This window comes from Lissotriton helveticus, chromosome 2_1 (assembly GCF_964261635.1).
Source record: "Lissotriton helveticus chromosome 2_1, aLisHel1.1, whole genome shotgun sequence".
Classification (NCBI taxonomy): Eukaryota; Metazoa; Chordata; class Amphibia; order Caudata; family Salamandridae; genus Lissotriton; species Lissotriton helveticus.
The window spans coordinates 1217484769-1217506488 of NC_136059.1; the positions used below are offsets into that span (position 1 = coordinate 1217484769).

At 45.6% G+C, this 21720-nt stretch overlaps 1 protein-coding gene across 1 annotated transcript in view; it reads right to left on the reverse strand.

Moving 5' to 3' along the window:
• Nucleotides 1–5589: 5589 nt before the first annotated feature.
• Nucleotides 5590–21720, reverse strand: part of LOC144820228 (uncharacterized) — a 98036-nt gene continuing 81905 nt past the window's right edge. Inside the window, exons 4-5 of the mRNA XM_078677830.1 lie at nucleotides 5726–5873; nucleotides 5590–5651 (exon numbers count right to left, since the gene is read on the reverse strand). Coding sequence (XP_078533956.1) covers nucleotides 5590–5651; nucleotides 5726–5873 — 210 coding nt within the window. The remainder of the gene's footprint in view (nucleotides 5652–5725; nucleotides 5874–21720) is intronic.

Sequence of the window (21720 nt, forward strand, 5' to 3'; positions counted from 1 at the left end):
GAGAAATTATACATGTATAGTTTTGAGTGAGATATGACAATGAGTAAATTCAAAAAATTCCAAATTATTTATTGCTTTTCCTCCAGTGAAAAATACATGTTTAGCTATGGAGATATATCTAAACTCGCAACCCACAATGTTGTTGTAGTTTCCTATAATTCAACCCTAGGAAGGGGATTTACTCTTGGAAATAATAGGGGTAAAACTCTATTGTTTTTCTAGCATGGTAATGGTGAGAAAATAGTTCATGAATTCCCACACATTTGTATGTTAGTATGCAAAACTGACTTTGGTCAAATACAAATGTGTTTTTTAGTATAATAAGCTATTACATATGAAATGTATATGTGCAAATAGCTTTGTGGATCAGTCCATAATTTGTAATTGAGAAAGAAAAGGTATCTCCTGCCTGAAAAATAAATCACATGGCATACCTAACTAACCATCTACTTTCTTAATCGTACCAATTGAATGCTTGCTTGTTCTTTTGGCATGCATTCTAGGCCATAACACACAGCTTTTTGATTCTCACTGGCAGTAACTTTACACAAGAATACATGGATAGAACTTACTTGGTGCATGTAACTTTTCCAAAGCTTTCTTGAAAGTTATGCCCAGCCCTTGGACTGAGCTCCAGTCTATAGATGGAATAAAGAGGGATTGTATGATTCCTGCGAGTCCCCCTTGAATGTAAGTTGCATCATATTCAAGAAATACAAATAGCTTACAAAAGTAAAACATTTAAAATATCCCTGGTAATTAATTCATTCATGTCCTCTAAAAGATTGTGGTCACCGCTCCTTTTATCAAGATTTGCACAGTCATCAGTTTGGCCATTAGTTGCACTATAAATAATATATTTGTTAGTTTACTGTTTTGTGATTTTGGTGGACCAGGCCATCCAATCAAAGCTTTACAGTAAAGTTTTCCAAATGGCAGATTTAAATGCCTGGCAGGTGATGAACTTCATGTATGTATGTATGTATGCGTGTATATGGACTTTCTATAGCATGAAACTAGGCAAAAAGCAACAGAGTTCTGTATATGGTCAAAGGCAAGCTCAAAATTGTCCAGTATTAGAAGAGAAAGCTGAGTTTTGGATGATCACTGCATTGTGATATAGTGTTCTCTAAAGAAGGTGAGTTGTCAACGTGTTCCTATATTGAGGCAGCATTTGACGATCCTGATGGATACGGGGATGTTATTCTATATGGAAATCTTTTTTCACTTCTTAGTCTGCAGTCTGAATGTGTCCTGGCTGCGGGTGTGCCTAGAACCACTAGAGATAGTGAGCTTGCCTTCAAGATAAGCAGTGATGCTGCTTAAGATGACATCATCAGTGATGCACACCCTCTTTAAGCACCTTCTTGAAGCACCAATAATATGTGTAAGCCTGTGCAGGTATCAATTTTTTAGGGGAGATTTTACAAAAGATTAAACGATTCTCAATTATATCACACTTAGTAAATCGCCTGCAAAAAAAAACAACTATTCAATGCCCTTTTAGTGATTGCTCAGTTGTCCTGACATATCGTAAAAAATGATTACTTTTTACAGGAACTACGTTTCTTCTTCGCACAATATCTGATCAAATTGAAATTTGATCATTTTAAATAATGTTTTCAATTTGCTTGAATTCAAAATCAGTGATTTTAAAAAGCATGTAAACATCAGAGCCAGGTTCAGTGTCTTTTTAATTTATTCAATGTCGAAAATGCAATAACAACATTGTAGCACTTATTGCAGAAACAAACCCTTGACACATAGACAGGCATCAGTTTTTAGTCTGAAGGTAGCTTGACTACCTTTTAAATAGGCCACACATCACATAGACATATAAAACACAAAACCAAACCATTATGCTAAAAGGGAATTCGAAATATTCTTAACAAATTCAATATGTGCAAACATGGGTACATTTTCTCTATAATCAGCCTCTTAGGATTTGGTGCTCTATTGATTTCTAGAAGTGTAAAGCTCATACAATGCAGAAAAAAGGGCTGTATGCAGATGCAAGCCTTTGCTGCAACATTATTGGGCCTTTGTTGTATCTGATTCTCAGAGCCCTAGCCTCTCTGCCTGAGGCCACTGTTTTTTGCTACCATAGTAATTAAGTGAGTCTTATAGCAGTATTTGAAGTTTGCTCATAATTTACTTGCAAGGTGTCCAAGCGCAAAGATTATCACTTGGAATCTTTGTTAGAGCTATACATTTAACTCAGAATTGAGTCTTCCATTTTACAGGGTGCAAAAGGACCAGGATAGACAGATTAACACTCCGACTCCCTGTCAATGACTTTGGGTTGTAGCATTTGGGTTTTATGAAATTTGCAATGTACATGTTATATGTTTTGATGATTTATTCTGAGAAATGGGAAACTATGAAGATGTTAGAGACACAAAGGACAAGGGCCTTGATGTGTCCATATCTCATATATACACAAAATTAGTAAAACCATTTGACAATTTAGGCCCATGATTCTAAAAAACAAAAATATTCTCATAAAAGTAGGATTATGCTTGGAGTATATTTCAATTTAAGCATTCACAGAGGGTTCCAGGAGTACTACCTGGAAAAGAGTGACAGCTGCAGTGTCCCAAGAGTAGCTGTGGATTTTCTTGTTACTCTCATGCACATTTGTGGAAGTGTAAATGTATCAGTTGTACATTTCGTATATGCTTAAATGATGTTCTCCCATAGACAGCATTTTTTCTTCTGGTGGGTAAAGCCTTCTACACCCAGCCAATACTAGTGGTATTTATTTCACATTAACACCCCGGAGAAGCATTTTCTACCAATTAGAGGAGTTCTCTGAGCATATCTAGTGTGAGAAAGCACCTGCTAAATGTTTTTGAATTCCCATTATCTTGTAAATTTGTGGTTGTTTAACAATTTAGGCAGGGAGAACTATTCATTGAATACTCGCAATGCACCCTTGGTCCCAAATTTGTCAGCTCACAAAACTGACCCATTCTGGTCTTTTAATCCTAAGGTACAAGCTTAGCATTACAATTGAAACTTGGCATGTATGAAACATGAACCAAGGAAGCCTGCACATGAAGAGGGATTACATATATCGATTGCAAATTGACATTTTGTTAATTATTGAATTACTGGAATTGGACAATCTCATGCAGAGGATCACACAGTTTATTACTCAGGTCTTGAAAAGTAGAGCATATATTATTGACAGAACATGCCAACAGTATGGTGCATATTCTCAAGCCCCTATCGCAACGGGAATGTCACTTTTTTTTAACTTTCCCGTGCGTATTGGGCCAGCGCCCTCCTCTCAAGGCAGCGTTAACCCACTTAACTTGGCTTAAAGCCATGTTAAGTGGCTTAATGCTGCCTTGAGAATAGGGCCCCTTTCACGCTAACTAAACTTAGCGTGAAAGGGGGACGTTCAGTGGATGTTGTGCTGGGCGTACCACAGCAACACCCATTGAATTCGATGCTGCCACCTATTATCAAGGGTGGTGGTAATAGGTGGCAGCGCTGAACTTAAGACCAGAAGTCTTAAGATGGCAAACAAGGAGAAATGCTTAATTTCTCCTTGTTGTAGTTATTTCCATGTGTCCTGCCTGGTGCCGCACACATGGAAATAGCAAAATGCCATGGTTTGTTTATGTACAGGAAGGTGTCCCTTACAAACCTTTTTTTTTAAAAATGCTGTTTTGTAACTTACGTGTGCTGCATGAAGCAGCACACATGTAGGTTTGCTTATGTGCAGGAAGGGACACCTTCCTGTACATAAACAAACCTCCCTGCTCGCAGACACCCTTGCAGTCTGGTGCAAGGGTGCCTGCTTTGACGTTAAGTCATGAGACTTAGCGCTGTCGCAGGGGGAAACACCAGACTGCACCACATTCTTGTGAATAGGGTGTAGCCTGGCGTTTCCAAAGTGGCGGTGAGAGGCGTTAAGCCAGGGAGGCTAACGCCTCTCACGGCCACTTCATTGTGAATATGCCTCTATGTTCGTCTAGTGATTGGAGACTGAAATACCAAAGTAGGCAATGAAAAAAAGGAACATAGATAGAGCACCAAACCTTTCTAAAAGAAATGATGCAGCAGAACTACTTAACAGTTTCAGTCAGATCAACAACGTCAACATTGCTAATACATTTTTCACAACTTTAGTGACACCTATATTCATTGACTCACACGATGGAGTGCACAGGAATCAAAACAATTACATTCTCTGTGCCAGAACGTAGAAAAGCTTGATTCTACTGACAAAGACCTGGCCTGTAACATACTATGGAAAAACCATGACTTGCTAAATTGTGTAATTCATGTCAAGCTGAAGAAGAATAACAAGCTCATTTCGCTTGCAAGATATGAACTGAGAAATATACCTGTAACATTCAAGGAAACTGTCAAAAACATTCTGAAATTCTACATATGATAGGTATCCTGAAGAACTATGGTCAGAAATTAAAGAAAACATTGAGGATATATATTTCAGGAAGGGTTATTGATGAAAAAACACAGAAGAAATCCAAGTCGTTATCAGAAGAAATTGCACGGAAAAGGACAGAAGCCAAGATTACAAGACATCAGATGCCTATGAAAGAATTGAAGGTTCAATTTCGGACAGCAGCTTGAAAGATTAATATTGCAGCAATGTTGGCAAGGATATTGAAGTTGTAAGCAAATATGAAAAATCAAGGAGTGTTTTTGGAAAGATGAATGAATGAAATCAAAGAGAAGTTCCAACTGCACATTTATATGCTGAAAGAAAACAAAGGGTGCATAATAGCAGCTGCTACAAAGATCAAATAGAGGGTGAAAGAATACACTGAAGCACTCCACAACAGGGATGACAACATCTGAGATAGCATAAAGGAAATTAGCTTCATAAAAGAACGTTTCAGAATTAAAAAAGTCAAATCAGCTCTAAAGTCACAGCTTTTAGGGATAACTGTAGGAATTGATAGCGTTGCAATAAAAGTACTACAAACCACAGAAGACGATTCATGCATTTAGCTTACCAAAGTGTTCCAACACATTCAAAAAACAACAAAATGGCCACAACAGAGTGGAAGGGATATGTTTACATTCCAATACCAAAGACACAAGACCACATAGACTATGCATACTTCCATACAATTTACCTAATTTCACATGCAAACAAGAAAATGCTCAGGATAACTAAATGCCAATAAGAGTCTTATGTGTTCTTACTTAGAAATATAATTACTAGATATCCATGCTGGGTTTAGGAAAGACTGGAGAACATGAGCCAATATTGCTGACAACCACTGTATAATTGAAAAAGCCAAGGAATATAAAAAAGAAATCAACATGTGCTTTATTGACTACATCAAGGCATTAGATTGTGTAGACATTGTTAAATTGTGGACAATTCTCAGGAAATGGGAATCCCAGACCATCTCATTATTCTCATGCCCAACTAAAATACTTGACAAAAATTCACAGTTAAGACCGAAAAAGGGTGAAGCAGACTGGTTTCAAAATAAAAAAAGGCGTTAGACGAGTCTTAATTCTTTCAATATACTTTTTCACCTTGAATATAGAATGCATAATGAGATAAGCAGGTCTGAAAGATAAGTGTGGGTTTAAAAATTAAACATCAACACCCTTTGATATGCTGATGACACAACTTTTGAAGCCAACTTCAGGGAGACCTGAAAAACAACATAATAAAAATCAAGGAGCATTATGAAACAATGGGAATACACATTAATGTAAAAACACCAACATGGTGACAACAGATGCATCCACAAGGCCGGACTGGGCACCGAGCGTTTCCTCCGTGGGCCGCCAGGTTGAGGGCCAGTTTTGGACCTCTGGGAGGCCATTTTAGTTACTGGTGGCCGGGATTTCAGCATAGCTGCAATATTTGCCCCCTGAAACAAAAGTGGGAGCAGTGAGACAGGAGTGGTGCTTTCAACTAGTACCCTTCCCCCGGGGGCTGGCCAAGCAGTTTGCCAGGACTGATTTCGGTTCAATCTGGTGGTGCTCATCCATCTTTAAAGTTGATGGTGAAGACCCAGAAGTGACGGACTGTTATCAACCACAAATATAAATATTCCAGCAATAAAGATATATACTGCAGATTAGCAGTGGACAAAGTTCAGATGAAAGACTTGGAGAAGATTTTTCAAATGCACCACGTAGCTACAAGAACAACGGTCAGAGCTGTGCATGCAATGTTATTTCCTGTGAGACTGTAAGGAATCAAGTGCCCATAAAACAAAGACACAGGACAAGAAGAGCATATGTGTCTTTGAACTGGGTGTGTTGGAGAATACTTTTAAGAATACCATTGACAGCCAATAAACCAAGACGTAGTCTTGACCACATCAAGACAGTCACAGCACAGATGATCTGATTTATGCTATCACTATTTGGGAACATAATGCGAAGACTGACTTCCCTGGAGAAAGTGTGATGCCCGAAAAAGTCAAAGGGTAAAATTAATGAGGACGATTCGCAGCAAGGTCTAGGGACTCAGCCATGATAGCCCTGAAAATGCTATTGAAAAGTCTGAAGATCAAATGGAACAAGGACATTCTGTAGACAGTCTCTCTAAGTGGTGGCTAGGAGTCATCATTAACTGGATGACACCTTAGAAGACAGTAACCAACTAATGAAAGTATGTCCTCTGCACATATTTTGTTTTTTTTAACAGTTTTATGTGGTTCTTGTAATGTTATTTTATATTCTCTACTTTTATTATCCTGCGTTTTTACATATTGTGCATAACGGTATATGTGGTTACAATAAAGGTAAACCCAAACACATTTTGAAAAAGTTGTCCCTTCAGAAAGCAAGGTAGGATGATATGAATCAAAAGAACGCAAAGAGACGACTCAGGTGTTTTGAGCAGTATAAACTGGCCTGAGCCGAAACTAAGCCCTTATTAGTATTTGACACTGACTGTGATGGATGTTTTCAGTGATAACCAGGGCCAGACGGGCTTTTTATTCCACTGGGTGTTTACCTCGTGGGCTGGAGCCCTTAAAGGCCGGTTTTGAGAGTCAAGGACAGTTCTTAATTCCTCCCTTTTCCTTAGGTTAATTGCAGCAGGCTGGGAGAGAGAGGGAGGGGTAAGGTTAAAAGAACGCATTGAGATAGAGTGAAGAGTTATAGGAGAGAGAATGGTTGGATGAATGGATGGAAGGAAGAGCGAGATTGCATGAGAAGATGACGGACAGCGCGGATGGTTGGAGCATTTTTGTCAGGGCTACTTTTGGTTCCTAATCCATCCCTGGTGATAACTGTGTTAATATAACCTTACGTACTATATATTATTGCCCTATTTATGAATGTTGTACTGTGGAAAGATGAATTGGGTCTTTTCCAGGTGTGTGTGTATGCCTGTAGACATATTACAGTAATAAACAAGACTGTTAATAATATTAACAATACTAATAGGCCAATTACTTTTTCATTTCTGGCAGTCACCACAGTCATCACAGTCAGGGAGTGTCTGCTTAGTCTTGTTTCCCTGAACTTGAGGTGTTTTACCAGACAAGCATGCTGGGATCTAAGTGCCCAAAAGGGCTGATACCAAATGAGCTACAAAGCCTCATAGCTTTTCTGACCAAACTTGCAAAGTGTCTAATGGTAGCAGCACAGTGTTTTGACAAAGCATGTTTCTATAAATGGGAACCAGTGCAGTTTAGTGAGCTCTTTTGGAGATGGGTGACAAATTCTTTAAACCCAAGACCGACATCACTGTAAAGATTTGTAACAGCCATACTCTGTATAGACAGAATTTAGGCAGTGCTACATTTGTCAAAGAATGAGGGCCAATGCCCAGTGCTCTAATGAGAAGACTGCAGACGGTGCTGTTAAAGGTTGACATGCCGAATACAAATGCTGCGTAGTCTTTAATCTACCTGATCGGGTTTGTCGAAGTTAAGCACTAATGTGTTTGAACTCATCCAATCTGAAACCTCATGGGGACATTTCCTGAGATTTCAAGTCACATAACTTGGGTTGTCGTCTAGTCTAACAATATGTTGTGTGATATTGGCTTAAATATGGAATGTAATGTTAAAAGACTAAATCAGGCAAACCAGAGGTGCCACATACAGTGAAAAGAATGGGATTCAAAGTCAAGCCCCGTGGAACCCCCTTAGAAGTGGATTTAGGGGCTTATCTAAAGTTGGGTAGGGCAACAATTTGCGTCTGCTTTGCAATAAAGTTGAAAGCCACAAATGGACTTTGTCACTTAGCGCCTCAGACACCAGCCTCTTGTGCAGGGTGGAGTGGGGCATGGTGTCAAAGGCCACTGACAAGTCAAATACAATCAAGGCTGCCACTGTTTCTCCAGCCATGATACCTCTGATTTCCTCCGTAGCTTTGGCCAGGACAGTCTAAGCAGAGAGACTCTTGTGGAAGCCTGATTGTTGCGTGCTGAGGAGACCCTAAATGTCAGCTGATTATTAACAACAGTTTCCATTAAGTTGGCAACACATGGAGGTGAGAGATGGGCCATAAATTAGCCATGACCTTGGAATCAAGTTACGTTTTTTTTAATAAAGGTATGACTATAGCACCCTTCCTTTTTTATGTATGGTATCGAACATCAGGGAAGAGTTGCACAGGGCACTAGCCAAGGTAAGATGGTGGAGCTGATCATCTTTAGTTGATGTACAGAACAGATATTCAAAGGGGGAGAGTGGTAGTAGCACCAATATTTGAAGTCTGAACTTCTGTACCAATAAATTGCTATAAATGCAACCACGTAAATGCCAGCACTAATGGGAATCATTGATCCCAGTCATTCACATAGGTTTTTGGAATGAGGGTTCCTGATTGCGTGAGAAATCGCATGGGGAATTGTCCAAGTCAACTCAGTTTGAGACTTTGTAAATATTTTTAAGGAAAAATTTGTAATTGAATCAACTAGACTGGAAGAGCACATAAATTGAACAGTGCTGTGCTCAAAGAAGAGCGATGTGGAATGCCACGTGAAAGAGTCTGAGACATAGATCAGAAAGTGGCAAGTTAGGCATCTTGTGTTCTTGATGTAATAAAAAGGTATGAGCCAAGTCAGTGCTTTGCTTTATCTACAAACTAAATGTAATTGAAATAGAAGAGTACGATGCGACATTGTGTCAAAGGCAGTTCTAAGATCTAACACAATTACAATTACTCTGTCTCCCTTATCTAGTGTTGCTCAAAGTATTTGAGAGACCTAAAATAATGCAAATTCAGTTCTATGAAAGGGTCTGAACCCAATTGAGAAGGATCAAGTATTGTGGTAGGCAATATGTATTAAGACAGTTGTCTATTGACCCTTTCTTTTAAAACGTTAAAGAAAGGAGCATTAGTGATATGTGATGGGAATTGCTCAAAAATGTTGGGTCTGCTCCAACCTTTTCCAAAAGCGGGATTAGCAGAGCATGCTTCCAACTCTTTGGTTGACTACTGCTGAAGATAGAGACAGGTTATAAATCTGTAAGACGGCCATAGTCATTTCTTTAGAAAATAAATGTGCTATATAAGGCGTGCAAGGATCTAACAGTAACCCAAATATTTTTGGAGGTGGATTTCTGTTGATACAGGTGAGCTGTGGGTGAAAGAATCAGGTTTATTTTGGATTCCTGAATGAAGATAGACATATACAGGTGAAATGGATGATTTAGAGAAGGTAGGTGTAAGTTTTACTATCTCATCTTAAAAAAAAAACAGGGAATGTTCATGAAAAAAAGATTTGCAAGAAAGTGAAAGCAGCAGTAAAACAAAGGAGAGTGGGTAGATTTGGTGGTGAGGGTGATGATTAATTGCATCTGTCTCTTTTCTTTCTTCCATGGGTCATGGGCACTTAGTTACGTTTGTTACATGAGGTAACACTTTTGTTTAAGCCTTTGGAGCCCTATTTATCAAGGGGTTTGCATCGCTTTTGCACCACACAATGTGGTGCATTCATGACGGAACCCCAACATGCAATTGATCAAGCCATGCAAGGCCAATTGGCATTGCTATGACTGGCCTGATAAATCAGGAGTAACACAGCACAAATCACTGCATTGCCTCACTCTTCCCCAGGGAGGTGTTACATGGGAGTTGCGAAGGTGTTCCCACACAACTCCCATGGATTTTGTGGCATTCTAGATTTACAATTTCTGGTAGACCTGGGAATTCCCCAAAAAGCAACACCTTCCGAGGGAGGAGTGGCGAGAAGAAATATCTTTATTTCTCCTCTGTACTTCCTCTTTCTATGCGTGCTGCGTGCAGCATTCTGCAACACTCATTAATAGAGGAGAATGCCGCAGGGGATTGCTTTTGTGCAATCTTGCATGCAATGGAGGCACCCTTGCACCATGGCGCAAGAATGCCTGTGTTGGCGCTAGTCAGCCCATTGTGCTGGGAAAAGGACAGGAATTGCACTGCATTGTGATAAATACAGCGCATTCCTGTCCTTTCCTTGTAACACAGAGCAGTGCAGCAAGGTGATTTGCCATGCTGCATTACTTTTTCATACATACACCCCTTAGGGGTGTGAGAAAGTAAACAGTTCCTAAAAATGAATCATTACTAATGAACAATCTGCCTTGGGCTTCAAACATGATACGTAAACGTTTGGTGTTAAAAACAGGAAAATACAACACTTTGATAATCAAAGGCCTTTAACCAGACGATTTGCCCTTTAATCAATCATGTTCTTTAGAATGCAAAATTAAACCAAATGAGGAGGTTCTATGGGCTACAAAAGACCCAGCATACATGTCCCAGCCAATAACTTTATCAAAAAGAAGTATGCGGTTCCTATGAAAAGATGAAGGTTTACCAGGAGGAAATGGGGAGGAGTGCTCCTTTTAGGAGCAAGGACCCTCACACACTCCACTGGGTGTCATTCTTCCTCATCGGGCATCTCCTCATTGGGTTGGCACTGCAATACCAAACGGGCCCCACAGGGGGCTCTTTGCTGGAGTTCTTTTCTTTTTGCCGATGTGGAGCATGGAGTGTGATGGAAAAGGTGTATGAATGGCATGAGTATATTGGAGGAAATGTGTAGTAAAACAACTATAGTAGCCCAAATGACCAATTTAATCGCTGGGTTCCTATGTTATGATTAAAAACATAGATTCAAGGAAGAAATGGATATAATGATCCACTCTAGCACGTTATAAGTAAGGAAATAATAGGTCAACATGTTTTATGCCTCTTATTGTCTAAGAGATCATAGCATTTCTTCAGGACCAGTTATCCTTATCTACTCAAATAGGGGTGGTCGGTGCAAGTGTCTAGTACCATACTCTAAAACATTCATACAGATATAAAGTATACCTTTTGGGAAAAAGGCGATCCTTGACCTGTTCTCAGGCCAAGACGTTCCCCCGCCGCCTCAGCGCTCCCTGCTGGTGCTCTGCCCCTAGGCTGCTGCTGCCCGTGAGTTCGAGGCCCTCCTCCACCCGCAGGCTCCCGCCTGCGCCTCATCCCTGGGGGCCCAGTGGTGGGCAGTAAGTATTGGTCTGTTGTTGTGTGCCTTGTAACCGTTTTTTTCTTCCCCCTGTGCCTATATTTTTGCTGCCTTTCTCTCCGTGTTTTTTCCTCTCCTCTGTTCCCTCTGTTTTTCTCCAGTTTTTCACTACTGTATATGGCTGCCTGCTTTTTTCGTAACTTCGCCTCTGTTTACCCGCTTTTTTTCCCCGACTCGCCCCCCTCCCTCTTCCCGCTCGCCGCTTCTGTGCCTGTTTCCTGCCGCTGCGTCCCTGCGTCCCCGCCCCCCATTAGTTCACTGCCACCCGCCTCCCAGCTGCTCCTCCCTCCCTCCACCCCTTCTTATTGCAGGTCGCTGCGCGATGAGGGTGCGATCCTTGACCTGTTCTCAGGCCAAGACGCTCTCCCGCCGCCCCAGCGCTCCCTGCTGGTGCTCTGCCCCTAGGCTGCTGCCGCCCGTGAGTTTGAGGCCCTCCTCCACCCGCAGACTCCCGCCTGCGCCTCATCCCTGGGGGCCCAGTGGTGGGCAGTAAGTATTGGTCTGTTGTTGTGTGCCTTGTAACCGTTTTTTCTTCCCCCTGTGCCTGTATTTTTGTTGCCTTTCTCTCCGTGTTTTTTCCATTCCTCTGTTCCTTCTGTGTTTCTCCAGTTTTTCACTACTGTATATCGCTGCCTGCTTTTTTCGTGACTTTGCCACAGTTTCCTCTGATTTTGCACCTCTTTCCTTTTCGCCGCTGTTTCCCCGCTTTTTATCCCCGCCTCGCCCCCTCCCTCTCCCCGCTCGGCGCTTCGGTGCCCATTTCCTGCCGCTGTGTCCCTGCGGCCCCGCCCCCCTCCCTCCAATTAGCTCACTACCACCCGCCTCCCAGCTGCTCCTCCCTCCACCCCTTCTTAATGCAGATCGCCAGAGGCAAGCCCGTCTGCACCCGTCCGCGCCTGGACCGCACCCAGCGCCAGAACTCCTGGACCCCGCGCACCCCACCGCATCAAACCCAGCCTCAGCTACGACGCCGACTCCATCCACGCACTCAACACCGGCCGAAACCAACACTGCAATCAAGCCGCCCCGAAGCACACCCAGGGACCCTTCTCCTGCCGTAACTGCCACTTCACCTGCGACCGAACCACCAAACCTACAAAGGCCAGACCCAACAACCTCCGCTGCATACTCCTCAACGCCCGCTCTGCACGCAAACACGCCATCGAGCTCTGGGACCTGCTTGACACCATCGCCCCCAACGTAGCCTTCCTGACCGAGATATGGTGGAACGACTCCTCCACGCCAGACATCGCCATCGCCATCCCAGACGGCTACAAGATCTCCCGCAGGGACCGCACCAACGGCATCGGAGGAGGAATCCCCATCATCCACAAGTCCACCCCCAAGGTCACCGCCCACGCAGACGACCACCTCAACGCCGCCGAGCACCTGCACTTCCGGATCCACACCGACCCCAACACCAACCTCAGAGGAACGCTCGTCTACAGACCCCCGGACCACGGGCCCAGTTCAGCGACGCCATCGCCGACCTCGCCAGCACCCATGCACTCGCATCCACGGACTACATCCTCCTCGGGGACCTGAACTTTCACCTCGAGAACAACAAAGACGCTACCTCCACCACACTGATCGGCAACCTCGCGAACCTCGGCCTCAGACAACTCGTCACCACACCGACCCACACCGCCGGCCACACGCTGGACACCATCTTCTCCACAAGCAACCATGTCACCTTCAACTACAACACCGAACCCTACTGGACCGACCACCGCTGCATCCACTTCACCTACAGAAAAAACACCTTACACCACCCCCTCCCTCCAGCTCCCCCGCCGCGGATGGAGCAGTCACCGAAGACCAGCTACTCACCACCCTTTCCCAGAACCCTCCAACCGGACCCACTGATCCAGACTCCGCAGCCTGCAACCTCAGACAGTGGATCAACGACTGCGCCAACATCCTCGCCCCACTGAAGAAACCCTCCAACAACCACTCCAGCAAGAAAACCACTTGGTTCACCGACGAGCTCCTGGCCTCCAAACACGCTTGCCGGAAGCTGGAAAAGAAATGGCTCCACGAACGCACATCGCACAACCACGCAGCCCTCAAGGACGCCACCCGCAGACACCACCACCTCATGAGGTCAGCCAAGAGGTCCTCCTTCAAAGACCACCTGGACAACAACGCACACAACAGCAAAGAGCTCTTCCGCATCGTGAAAAAATTATCCAGCCCCAGTGCCAACATCAAAGACATCCCGCCCTCACAGGAACTATGCAACTCACTGGCCACCTTCTTCCACCGCAAGATCGCTGACATGCACGACAGCTTCGACACCACGACCACGCCAGTCCCCACCGCCCCAGCGAACACAAGCAACATCAACCACCTCACCTCCTGGTCCAACGTCAATGACAACGAGACGCGCAAGGTCATGAACTCCATCCACTCAGGATCTCCGACAGACCCCTGCCCCCACCACATTTTCAACAAAGCAGACACACTCATCGCCCCCCAACTACGCAAGATCATCAACATCTCCTTCAAAACAGCTACATTCCCGGAAAGCTGGAAACACGCAGAAATCAACGCCCTTCTCAAGAAACCCAAGGCCGACCCCAAGGACCTCAAAAACTTCCGACCGATCTCCCTCCTCCCGTTCCCGGCAAAGGTCGCAGAGAAAATCGTCAACATGCAACTGACACGCCACCTCGAAGACAACAACATCCTGGATCCATCCCAATCCGGATTTAGATGAAACCACAGCACCAAGACCGCCCTCATCGCCGCCACAGACGACATCAGGCGCCAACTCGACAACGGCGAAACCTCCGCCCTCATCCTCCTGGACCTGTCAGCAGCCTTTGACATGGTATGCCACCGCACCCTAATGACACGCCTCCAAGAAGCCGGAATTCAAGATAAAGCCCCAGACGGGACCACATCCTTCCTCTCCGGCAGAACCCAGAGCGTCCGCCTCCCTCCATTCCGCTCAGAAGCCACCGACATCATCTGCGGCGTCCCCCAGGGCTCCTCCCTCAGCCCGACGCTATTCAACATCTACATGGCCCCCCTCGCACAAGTGGCCCGCCGTCATGACCTCAACATCATCTCCTACGCCGACGACACCCAGCTCATCCTCTCCCTTACCAAGGACCCCATCACCGCCAAATCCAATCTCCACGAGGGAATGAAGGCCGTCGCCGACTGGATGAGGAACAGCTGCCTGAAACTGAACTCCGACAAGACGGAAGTCCTCATCCTCGGACCTTCCCCCTCAGCCTGGGACGACACCTGGTGGCCTACCACCCTAGCAGCGGCACCAACCCCCACCGACCACGCTCGCAACCTGGGATTCATCCTCGACTCTTCTCTCTCCTTGGCCAAACAAGTCAAGGCCGTCTCCTCCTCCTGCTACAACACCGTCCGCACTCTCCGCAGGATCTACAAGTGGATCCTGACTGAAACCAGAAAACCTGTGACACAGGCCCTCGTCAGCAGTAGACTGGACTACGGCAATGCACTCTACGCAGGAATCCCAGCCAAACAACTACAATGACTACAACGCATCCAAAACGCCTCCGCCCGACTCATCGCAAACATCCCCTGCTGCAGCCACATCACCCCCCATCTGAGAGAGCTCCACTGGCTCCCCGTCAACAAGAGGATCACCTTCAAACTCCTCACCCACGCACACAAAGCACTCCACAATGCCGGACCCAGCCTACCTGAACAGCAGACTCAACTTCTACACTCCCACCCGCCAGCTCCGCTCCGCCAGCCTCGCTCTCGCCACCGTTCCCCGCATCCAACGAACCACCTCCAGCGGCAGATCCTTCTCCTACCCACCTACCTGCGACAGACCCAAGACCTACTCGCCTTCAGAAGACTCCTCAAGACCTGGCTCTTCGAGCAGTAGCAGCCCCCCCCCCACGCCTTGAAACCCTTACGGGTAAGTAGCGCACTATACAAATTTGGCTGATTGATTGATCGAACAAGAAAGAAGGGATAAACAGAATAACAGAACATTGACATATGTCAGATTGTACCTTTTTGTCCAAAAATCCGGTATTGAAAATATTCCCAAAATTTACTCTTTAGTATATTTTCTAAGGATTTAACTCCTCTTCAATGTTTTTTATCCTCTACTGTAATGGTATAATACATTCATTCAATATAAAGGTAAATAATTTTACTACAAATACTGGAAGGAAAAGGAGATTTTTTTGTTTATCAATTTCTTCATAAGTATTCTGTTATCTCATTTCAGGAATTACAAACGCGTTACCAATTACCTGATTCCTTTTTCTAAAGAATATACTATTATTATTAATGCCATACAATCCCATTTAGCTACCTTTTCTCTCCCACCTGAACCACCTTCTCTAATGCCTTCCACTCCTCTGTATCCCTATTCTCTACCCACAGACCTAAAGCTGCCTTTGTATATAAGTTATTGTTATCTAATGTTACTGACCGTTCTAAAACCATCATTGAGACTGCATGGGAAAATGACTTGTCCGTTTCTTTTCCTGTTATGACCTGGGACAAACTGTGGTCTAAATTATTTAAAGTTTCTGCTGCGGCACGAATAACTCAATCTTTGTATTTTCTTTATCATAGAGCTATTGTTACTCCCGTTAGCATTTGTACATTTTCTCCAACTTCTTCTCCACTATGTTGGTCATGTTCTAGCGAAACGGCACGTTAAAACATCAATTGTATGAATGTGCTTCTGTTCTATCTTTTTGGAATTCAGTTTTGGAATGTTTGCATGTCGATTTTTAAATTTAATGCTACTTTATCACTTGTGCATGTTTTTTTAGGATCTCTAGCACCGGATGTAGTTATTGCATCCTCGGTATCTAGATTGTTTGACCTTTTCATTGCTCTAGCTTTTAAAGTTATTTTATCATCCTGGAAAGATAATTCTAACATATCGCTACTCACATGGTGGAATTTCATTTGTGATGAACACAGGATTGCTACTGTTTCCTCTTCTTCTGTCTCTCAAAAAATCAAATCTGATCTTCTTAGGCTCCCCTTTACTATTTATCTTTCGTCTATCCTCCTTACGATAATTCCTTTTCTTCTTTTACTGTATATCATTCTCCTTCTCTCTTAGTCTTTTTATTTTTTTTCTCTTTCTACATCTTTCCTCTCTTTCTTTTCTCTCTCTTTCCTCTCTGCTTCTTTTTTTTCTTTTTTTTCCGGTTTCTAATCCTCTTATTGTTACTTTATTATTTGCTCTTTGCTGATTGTTTTACCCCATTCTTGTTTATCATCTATTTTATGGCATTGTATTGTTTCTATGCCTTTTATGGTATCATATGTAGTGAACAAAATCCATAAAAATGTCTTAAACAAAAAAAAAGAACTTTAAAATACACTATCATCATGCTCTGTCGTAAGCAGATATAAGCAGGTCTTCAACCCCATCAGTGCATATTGTGTAAAGTTCCCTGCTAGAGTTAAAACCACAAAAGGAGCAGCCAAACACACACATGCAATCTATGTCACCATTGTAACATAATCGGTGTGGGAAGTTCTCCCCAGTCATTCACACACACAAATGTGTTGTCCAGTCACACATCACCTGTAGTGTATGCCCTGCTGATAGAGGGCAAGACTTACCCAATTACAAGTATAATGAGGACCCAATCAAGTGTGCCTGAACGGATCCTCACTGTCATACCAATAATCCTATAGAAAAGGGTTGAAAATGGAAAGGAGCTTAGGAAGACATGACATCAATAGTCCAAGTTTGTACAGGGCAGAGGGGGAGTGGCCGTACTAGAAGGAGGAGTAATGATTTACTCATAGTCGTCGGTGATCGCATCTAGCAGTCAACCTACTCTGATTTCTGTCGATGCGAAGTGTTGTCCCTGAGGCGTGCAAGTATTACAACGGACCGTGGCTTATGAGTATTTTCCGGTTCATAGGTAGGCGTGCTGTGTAAAGATTATAGCGGGTAAATGATAAAACATGCACAAAAATAATTTATAGTTTGACCTTAATGTGACTAGTTTAGGTTCTCTATTTACTATAGAATGTATTTTTTAACTTACAATAATTATTAAACATGTGTGCAGCATTAACATACAATTTGTATTAAATTAACATAACATTTAAAAGTGTAGAAAACAGTGACAGCTAACTATAAATAATGGTTTGTAAAAATGCAGCTTTCTCAAAAAGCTGACTTAATCTTGATCTTCAAGATAACAATAGATTGGGTCTTTCGTTTGTGAAATAAAGACCCCTTGCATAAATTACAGCATATAACCTTGGATTTCACTGATATCGTATTTGTTACTGGTAAAATGTTATCATTTAAACAGAGCCCCATTCATAACTGACTTAAAGTTTATCTTGCCATAGTGAAAATAAAACACATGTTTTGCAAAACACATTCAGCCTGATTCATGTACGGGCCGTTTTGCGTGTCCCTAATAGCGATCAATAGCGACTCGCTATTGAGAAAACGCAAAACGGCATTCATGTACTTTTCGGAGAAAAAATAGCGACTCGCATGCGGGCGCTAAAGCCGTTAGCGACCCACAAAAAACGCAGAATAATCGCTATTTCCGGCTACCTGCGATCGGGATTGCGACTCGCAATCCCGATCGCACGAGATTGCGCTCGCAATCCCGATTTCACGGGATTGCGAGTCGCATTCTCGCGGGATCTGGAAAACGGGAAGACGCATTCCGAGCACCGTGATGACATCACAACCAGGAAGCAGCCAAATCCCACCCCCAAACACCACAGTGACGCTATCAGTCGACTGTCCACGACGGAAAGCTGCCACCAACCCGCCGTTTGCGCATCCCGACCCCGCCGAAATAGCGACCGCTATGTCAGACGACCCGCAGCCCGGACCCAGCAACAGCGCTGGCCGAAAGCGCAAATTGAAATTTTCAGAACAGGAGCTGGAGAACCTCATAGAGGGTGTGGTGGCCAACCACGACCAGCTGTTTGGTGCAAACTCCCGGAGGGTCCCAGAGCAGGAGAAGAGGAGGATCTGGGTGGGGATTGCCGCAAGCGTGAACTCTGTGGGAGTTGCGGACAGGTCCCTGGAGGAATTAAAAAAGCGGTGGTACGACCTCCGAGGGCGTGCCAAGGAGAGGGTTGCGGAGCGCCTTGGTGAGGCATCAGGCACCGGAGGTGGTGGCCCGACTGTCCCACCCAACACCCCCCTGGAGGACCGGGTAGAGGACACGTTGGAGAGGGAGGCGTGTGTTGGCGTCACCCCTCTGGACTCCTCCCGCCCCACCCAAGACACCCAAGGTAAGTGGCATGCGACTGCGACCCTGTCCCCTATGACCGCCCATGACCAAATAGGCTCACTCATTGGCCCTTAGTCATGCCGTGCATCAGGAAATGCCCTGAAGCATTGTGGGAGACGTAGTATGTCCACAATGTAGTACTACCACAATGCGGCCCGAAAGGTTCCAAAGTGCGCAAATACACAGCCACCCAGGGAATGACACCCAGCATGCATGTAACATCTGCACGTCTGACAGTCACATGCACCTAATGAGTATCCACTTACCCTCACAGGTGCAGGAGATAGCAGCGACAGTGAGAGGCTGCTGATCGACGAGGAGGCCCAGGAGGAGGAATCCCTACCTGCTACCCAGCCACCAGCCCCTGCGCCAGCGCCAACACCAGCAGCCAGGCCACCCACCTTGCCTGCTGCATCCGCCTCAGGTCCACCGATTGCCAAGGCCAGGCCACCCACCTTGCCTGCTGCATCCGCCTCAGGCCCACCGGCTGCCAAGGCCAGGCCACCCACCTTGCCTGCTGCATCCGCCTCAGGCCCACCGGCTGCCAAGGCCAGGCCACCCACCTTGCCTGCTGCATCCGCCTCAGGCCCACCGGCTGCCAAGGCCAGGCCACCCACCACACCTGCCGCACCTGCAACACCAGCTGCTGCAAGACCTGCAGCTCGTCCACCACCATCTGGGCCAGCCACATCCGCTACACAGCGGCCAACCACCAGGAGGGGCAATGGCCACTTCCACGCATGCATGAGTGTGGAGCGGCGCATGCTGCGTTTACACCAGCGCCAGTCGCAGCAGCAAGGAGCCATCCAGCTCCAGCTGCAGAAGATCGGCCGCAATGTGGCGGGAGTGGGCGAGAGGGTGGACCGCATGACGGCGGCCATTGACCGCATGACGACGGCTATGGAACACAACACTGCAGCGCTGGTGAAGCACCGAAGTGTTGCTAGCAGGCGCCACCACCAGTTGCTGAGCCGGCTGTCCACCTACAGCCGCTCCAATTATGCCTCGGCAAATGCCACCACCCTGCTTGCGCGCCGCTCCTTAACCCAGCAGCACCAACTCGTCCAGTGCTGCGAGGATATTACCCGGGTGCTGGAGCATTTGACAACCGCGGTCACCGCACTGCACGCACCTGTGATTCCGGCAATTGTGGGGGGTGATGATGCTAGTGAGGGTGCCTCTAGTGTCAGCAGCCACTCTGCCACGCAGGCCCCCCCACCTAGGCGCAGCGCAAGGGCTGCCCCACCTCCAGCTGCCCAGGAAGAGGAAGAGGCTCCCAGGCGCCTGGGAATTGTGCGCCGGAGGCGCCAATGACATTGTGTCAGGGACACAGGCGCAGGCTGAACTTAAGCCTGCCATGGAGCGTCTCATGCAGTATGCATGAATACTGCTTTTTGTATATAGTTGTTACGAAGACCCATTTATTTTTTTGTGATTCAAACAAATACATTTATTTTGGTGCACACATACGCCTTGTGTAATCATTACAGTTTGCATGCAATTGTGATATGTGGGGTGGGGGAAGGGGGTGGGCTAGAAATTGTTAGCTGTGATGTGGTTGCGACGTCTGTGGCCTTCAGCTGGGTTCTCCCCGCGTGCATGGTGCGCATGTGCTGGTGGCCGGTCGTCCCCCTCAGATTCACTGCCTGAGATGTCAACTGGTATCCGGCGCTTGGTTGCAATGTTATGAAGCATTGCACAGACAGCCACAATGCGGCAGCACGCTGCAGGACTGTAATACATGGCCCCACCTGTCTTGTGCAGTATACGGAACCTGCTCTTGAGCAGGCCAAATGTCCTTTCAATACAGTTCCTTGTCCGGATGTGCGCAACATTGTAGCGGCGTTGCTGAGGTGTGGCAGGGTTGAGGTAAGGGGTCAGGAGGTATTCCCGTAGGGCGTAGCCACTGTCACCTGAATGAGAGGAGCAGATGTTGATTGCCTGTGCAGCGCAGTTACTTCATAGCAATGTGACATTGTCGACAAAGTGTACTTACCAAGTAGGTGTCCTTCCCCAAACTCTCCCCTGATCAGTCGTGTGTGGAGTCCGCTGTGCCTGAAGATAAAGGAGTCATGGGTACTCCCTGGGTACTGGGCCACAATGTCAGTGATGATGGTCTTGGCATTGCAGACCATCTGTATGTTGAGGGAGTGGTACGACTTCCTGTTGCGGTACATATACTCCGTGGCAGCTGGTGGGCAGATGGCGACGTGGGTACAGTCTATGCAGCCAAGGACATGGGGAAAATGGGCAACATTATAAAATTGTAGTTTTGTGAGGTCCAAATCCTGTTGGCTCGTGGGAAATGTGATGTGCCGGTGGAGCTGGGTGAGCATGGCGTCAACAAAAGTGTGGAGGCAGCGTGACATGGTGGGCTGGGAAATCCCCCCAGCAGCGGCTACTATGCCCTGGAAACTGCCGGATGCCAGGAGGTGCAGGCTGCACAATACCTGCACATGTGTGGGCACAGAATTGTTTCACCTTGTTGGGTGCTGCATGATGGGGTCGAGTTCTTGTATCAGCCAGGTGATCATTTCCCCATTCAGCCTGTATTTAGCATAAATCTGTTCTCTGGTTTGCCCCAGCAAGGTGACCCGCTGCCGGTAAATCCGTGCCTGCCTCATGCGTCTCCTCCGTGCTGCTCGCTGTAGCCTTCGCCGCCTCACCACCATGTACATCCCAGGCATTGTGGAACGCCTATTGCTGCTGCTGAATGTCCTTATGTGTGATTGGTCAGGCCTGGACCTGTTGGTGATTGGCTAACAGTTTTTCAAATTTTGGTTAATCATGGCTTTTATGGTTACCACCTGCTTTGAGTTGTCCTTAAATTGCGCCGCGCTAATCTGCGATTTAGCGATTTTTCGCTAATGTATTTCTTTCATGAATGCCGATTGAGACAATATTGCGTTTCGCTATTCAATTCGCAGATTCCGTGGTTGGTCGCTATTTCATTATCGCTAATGCTCGACTTCCCGGAGTCTGCGACTTTTACAGCGTAATCGCTAT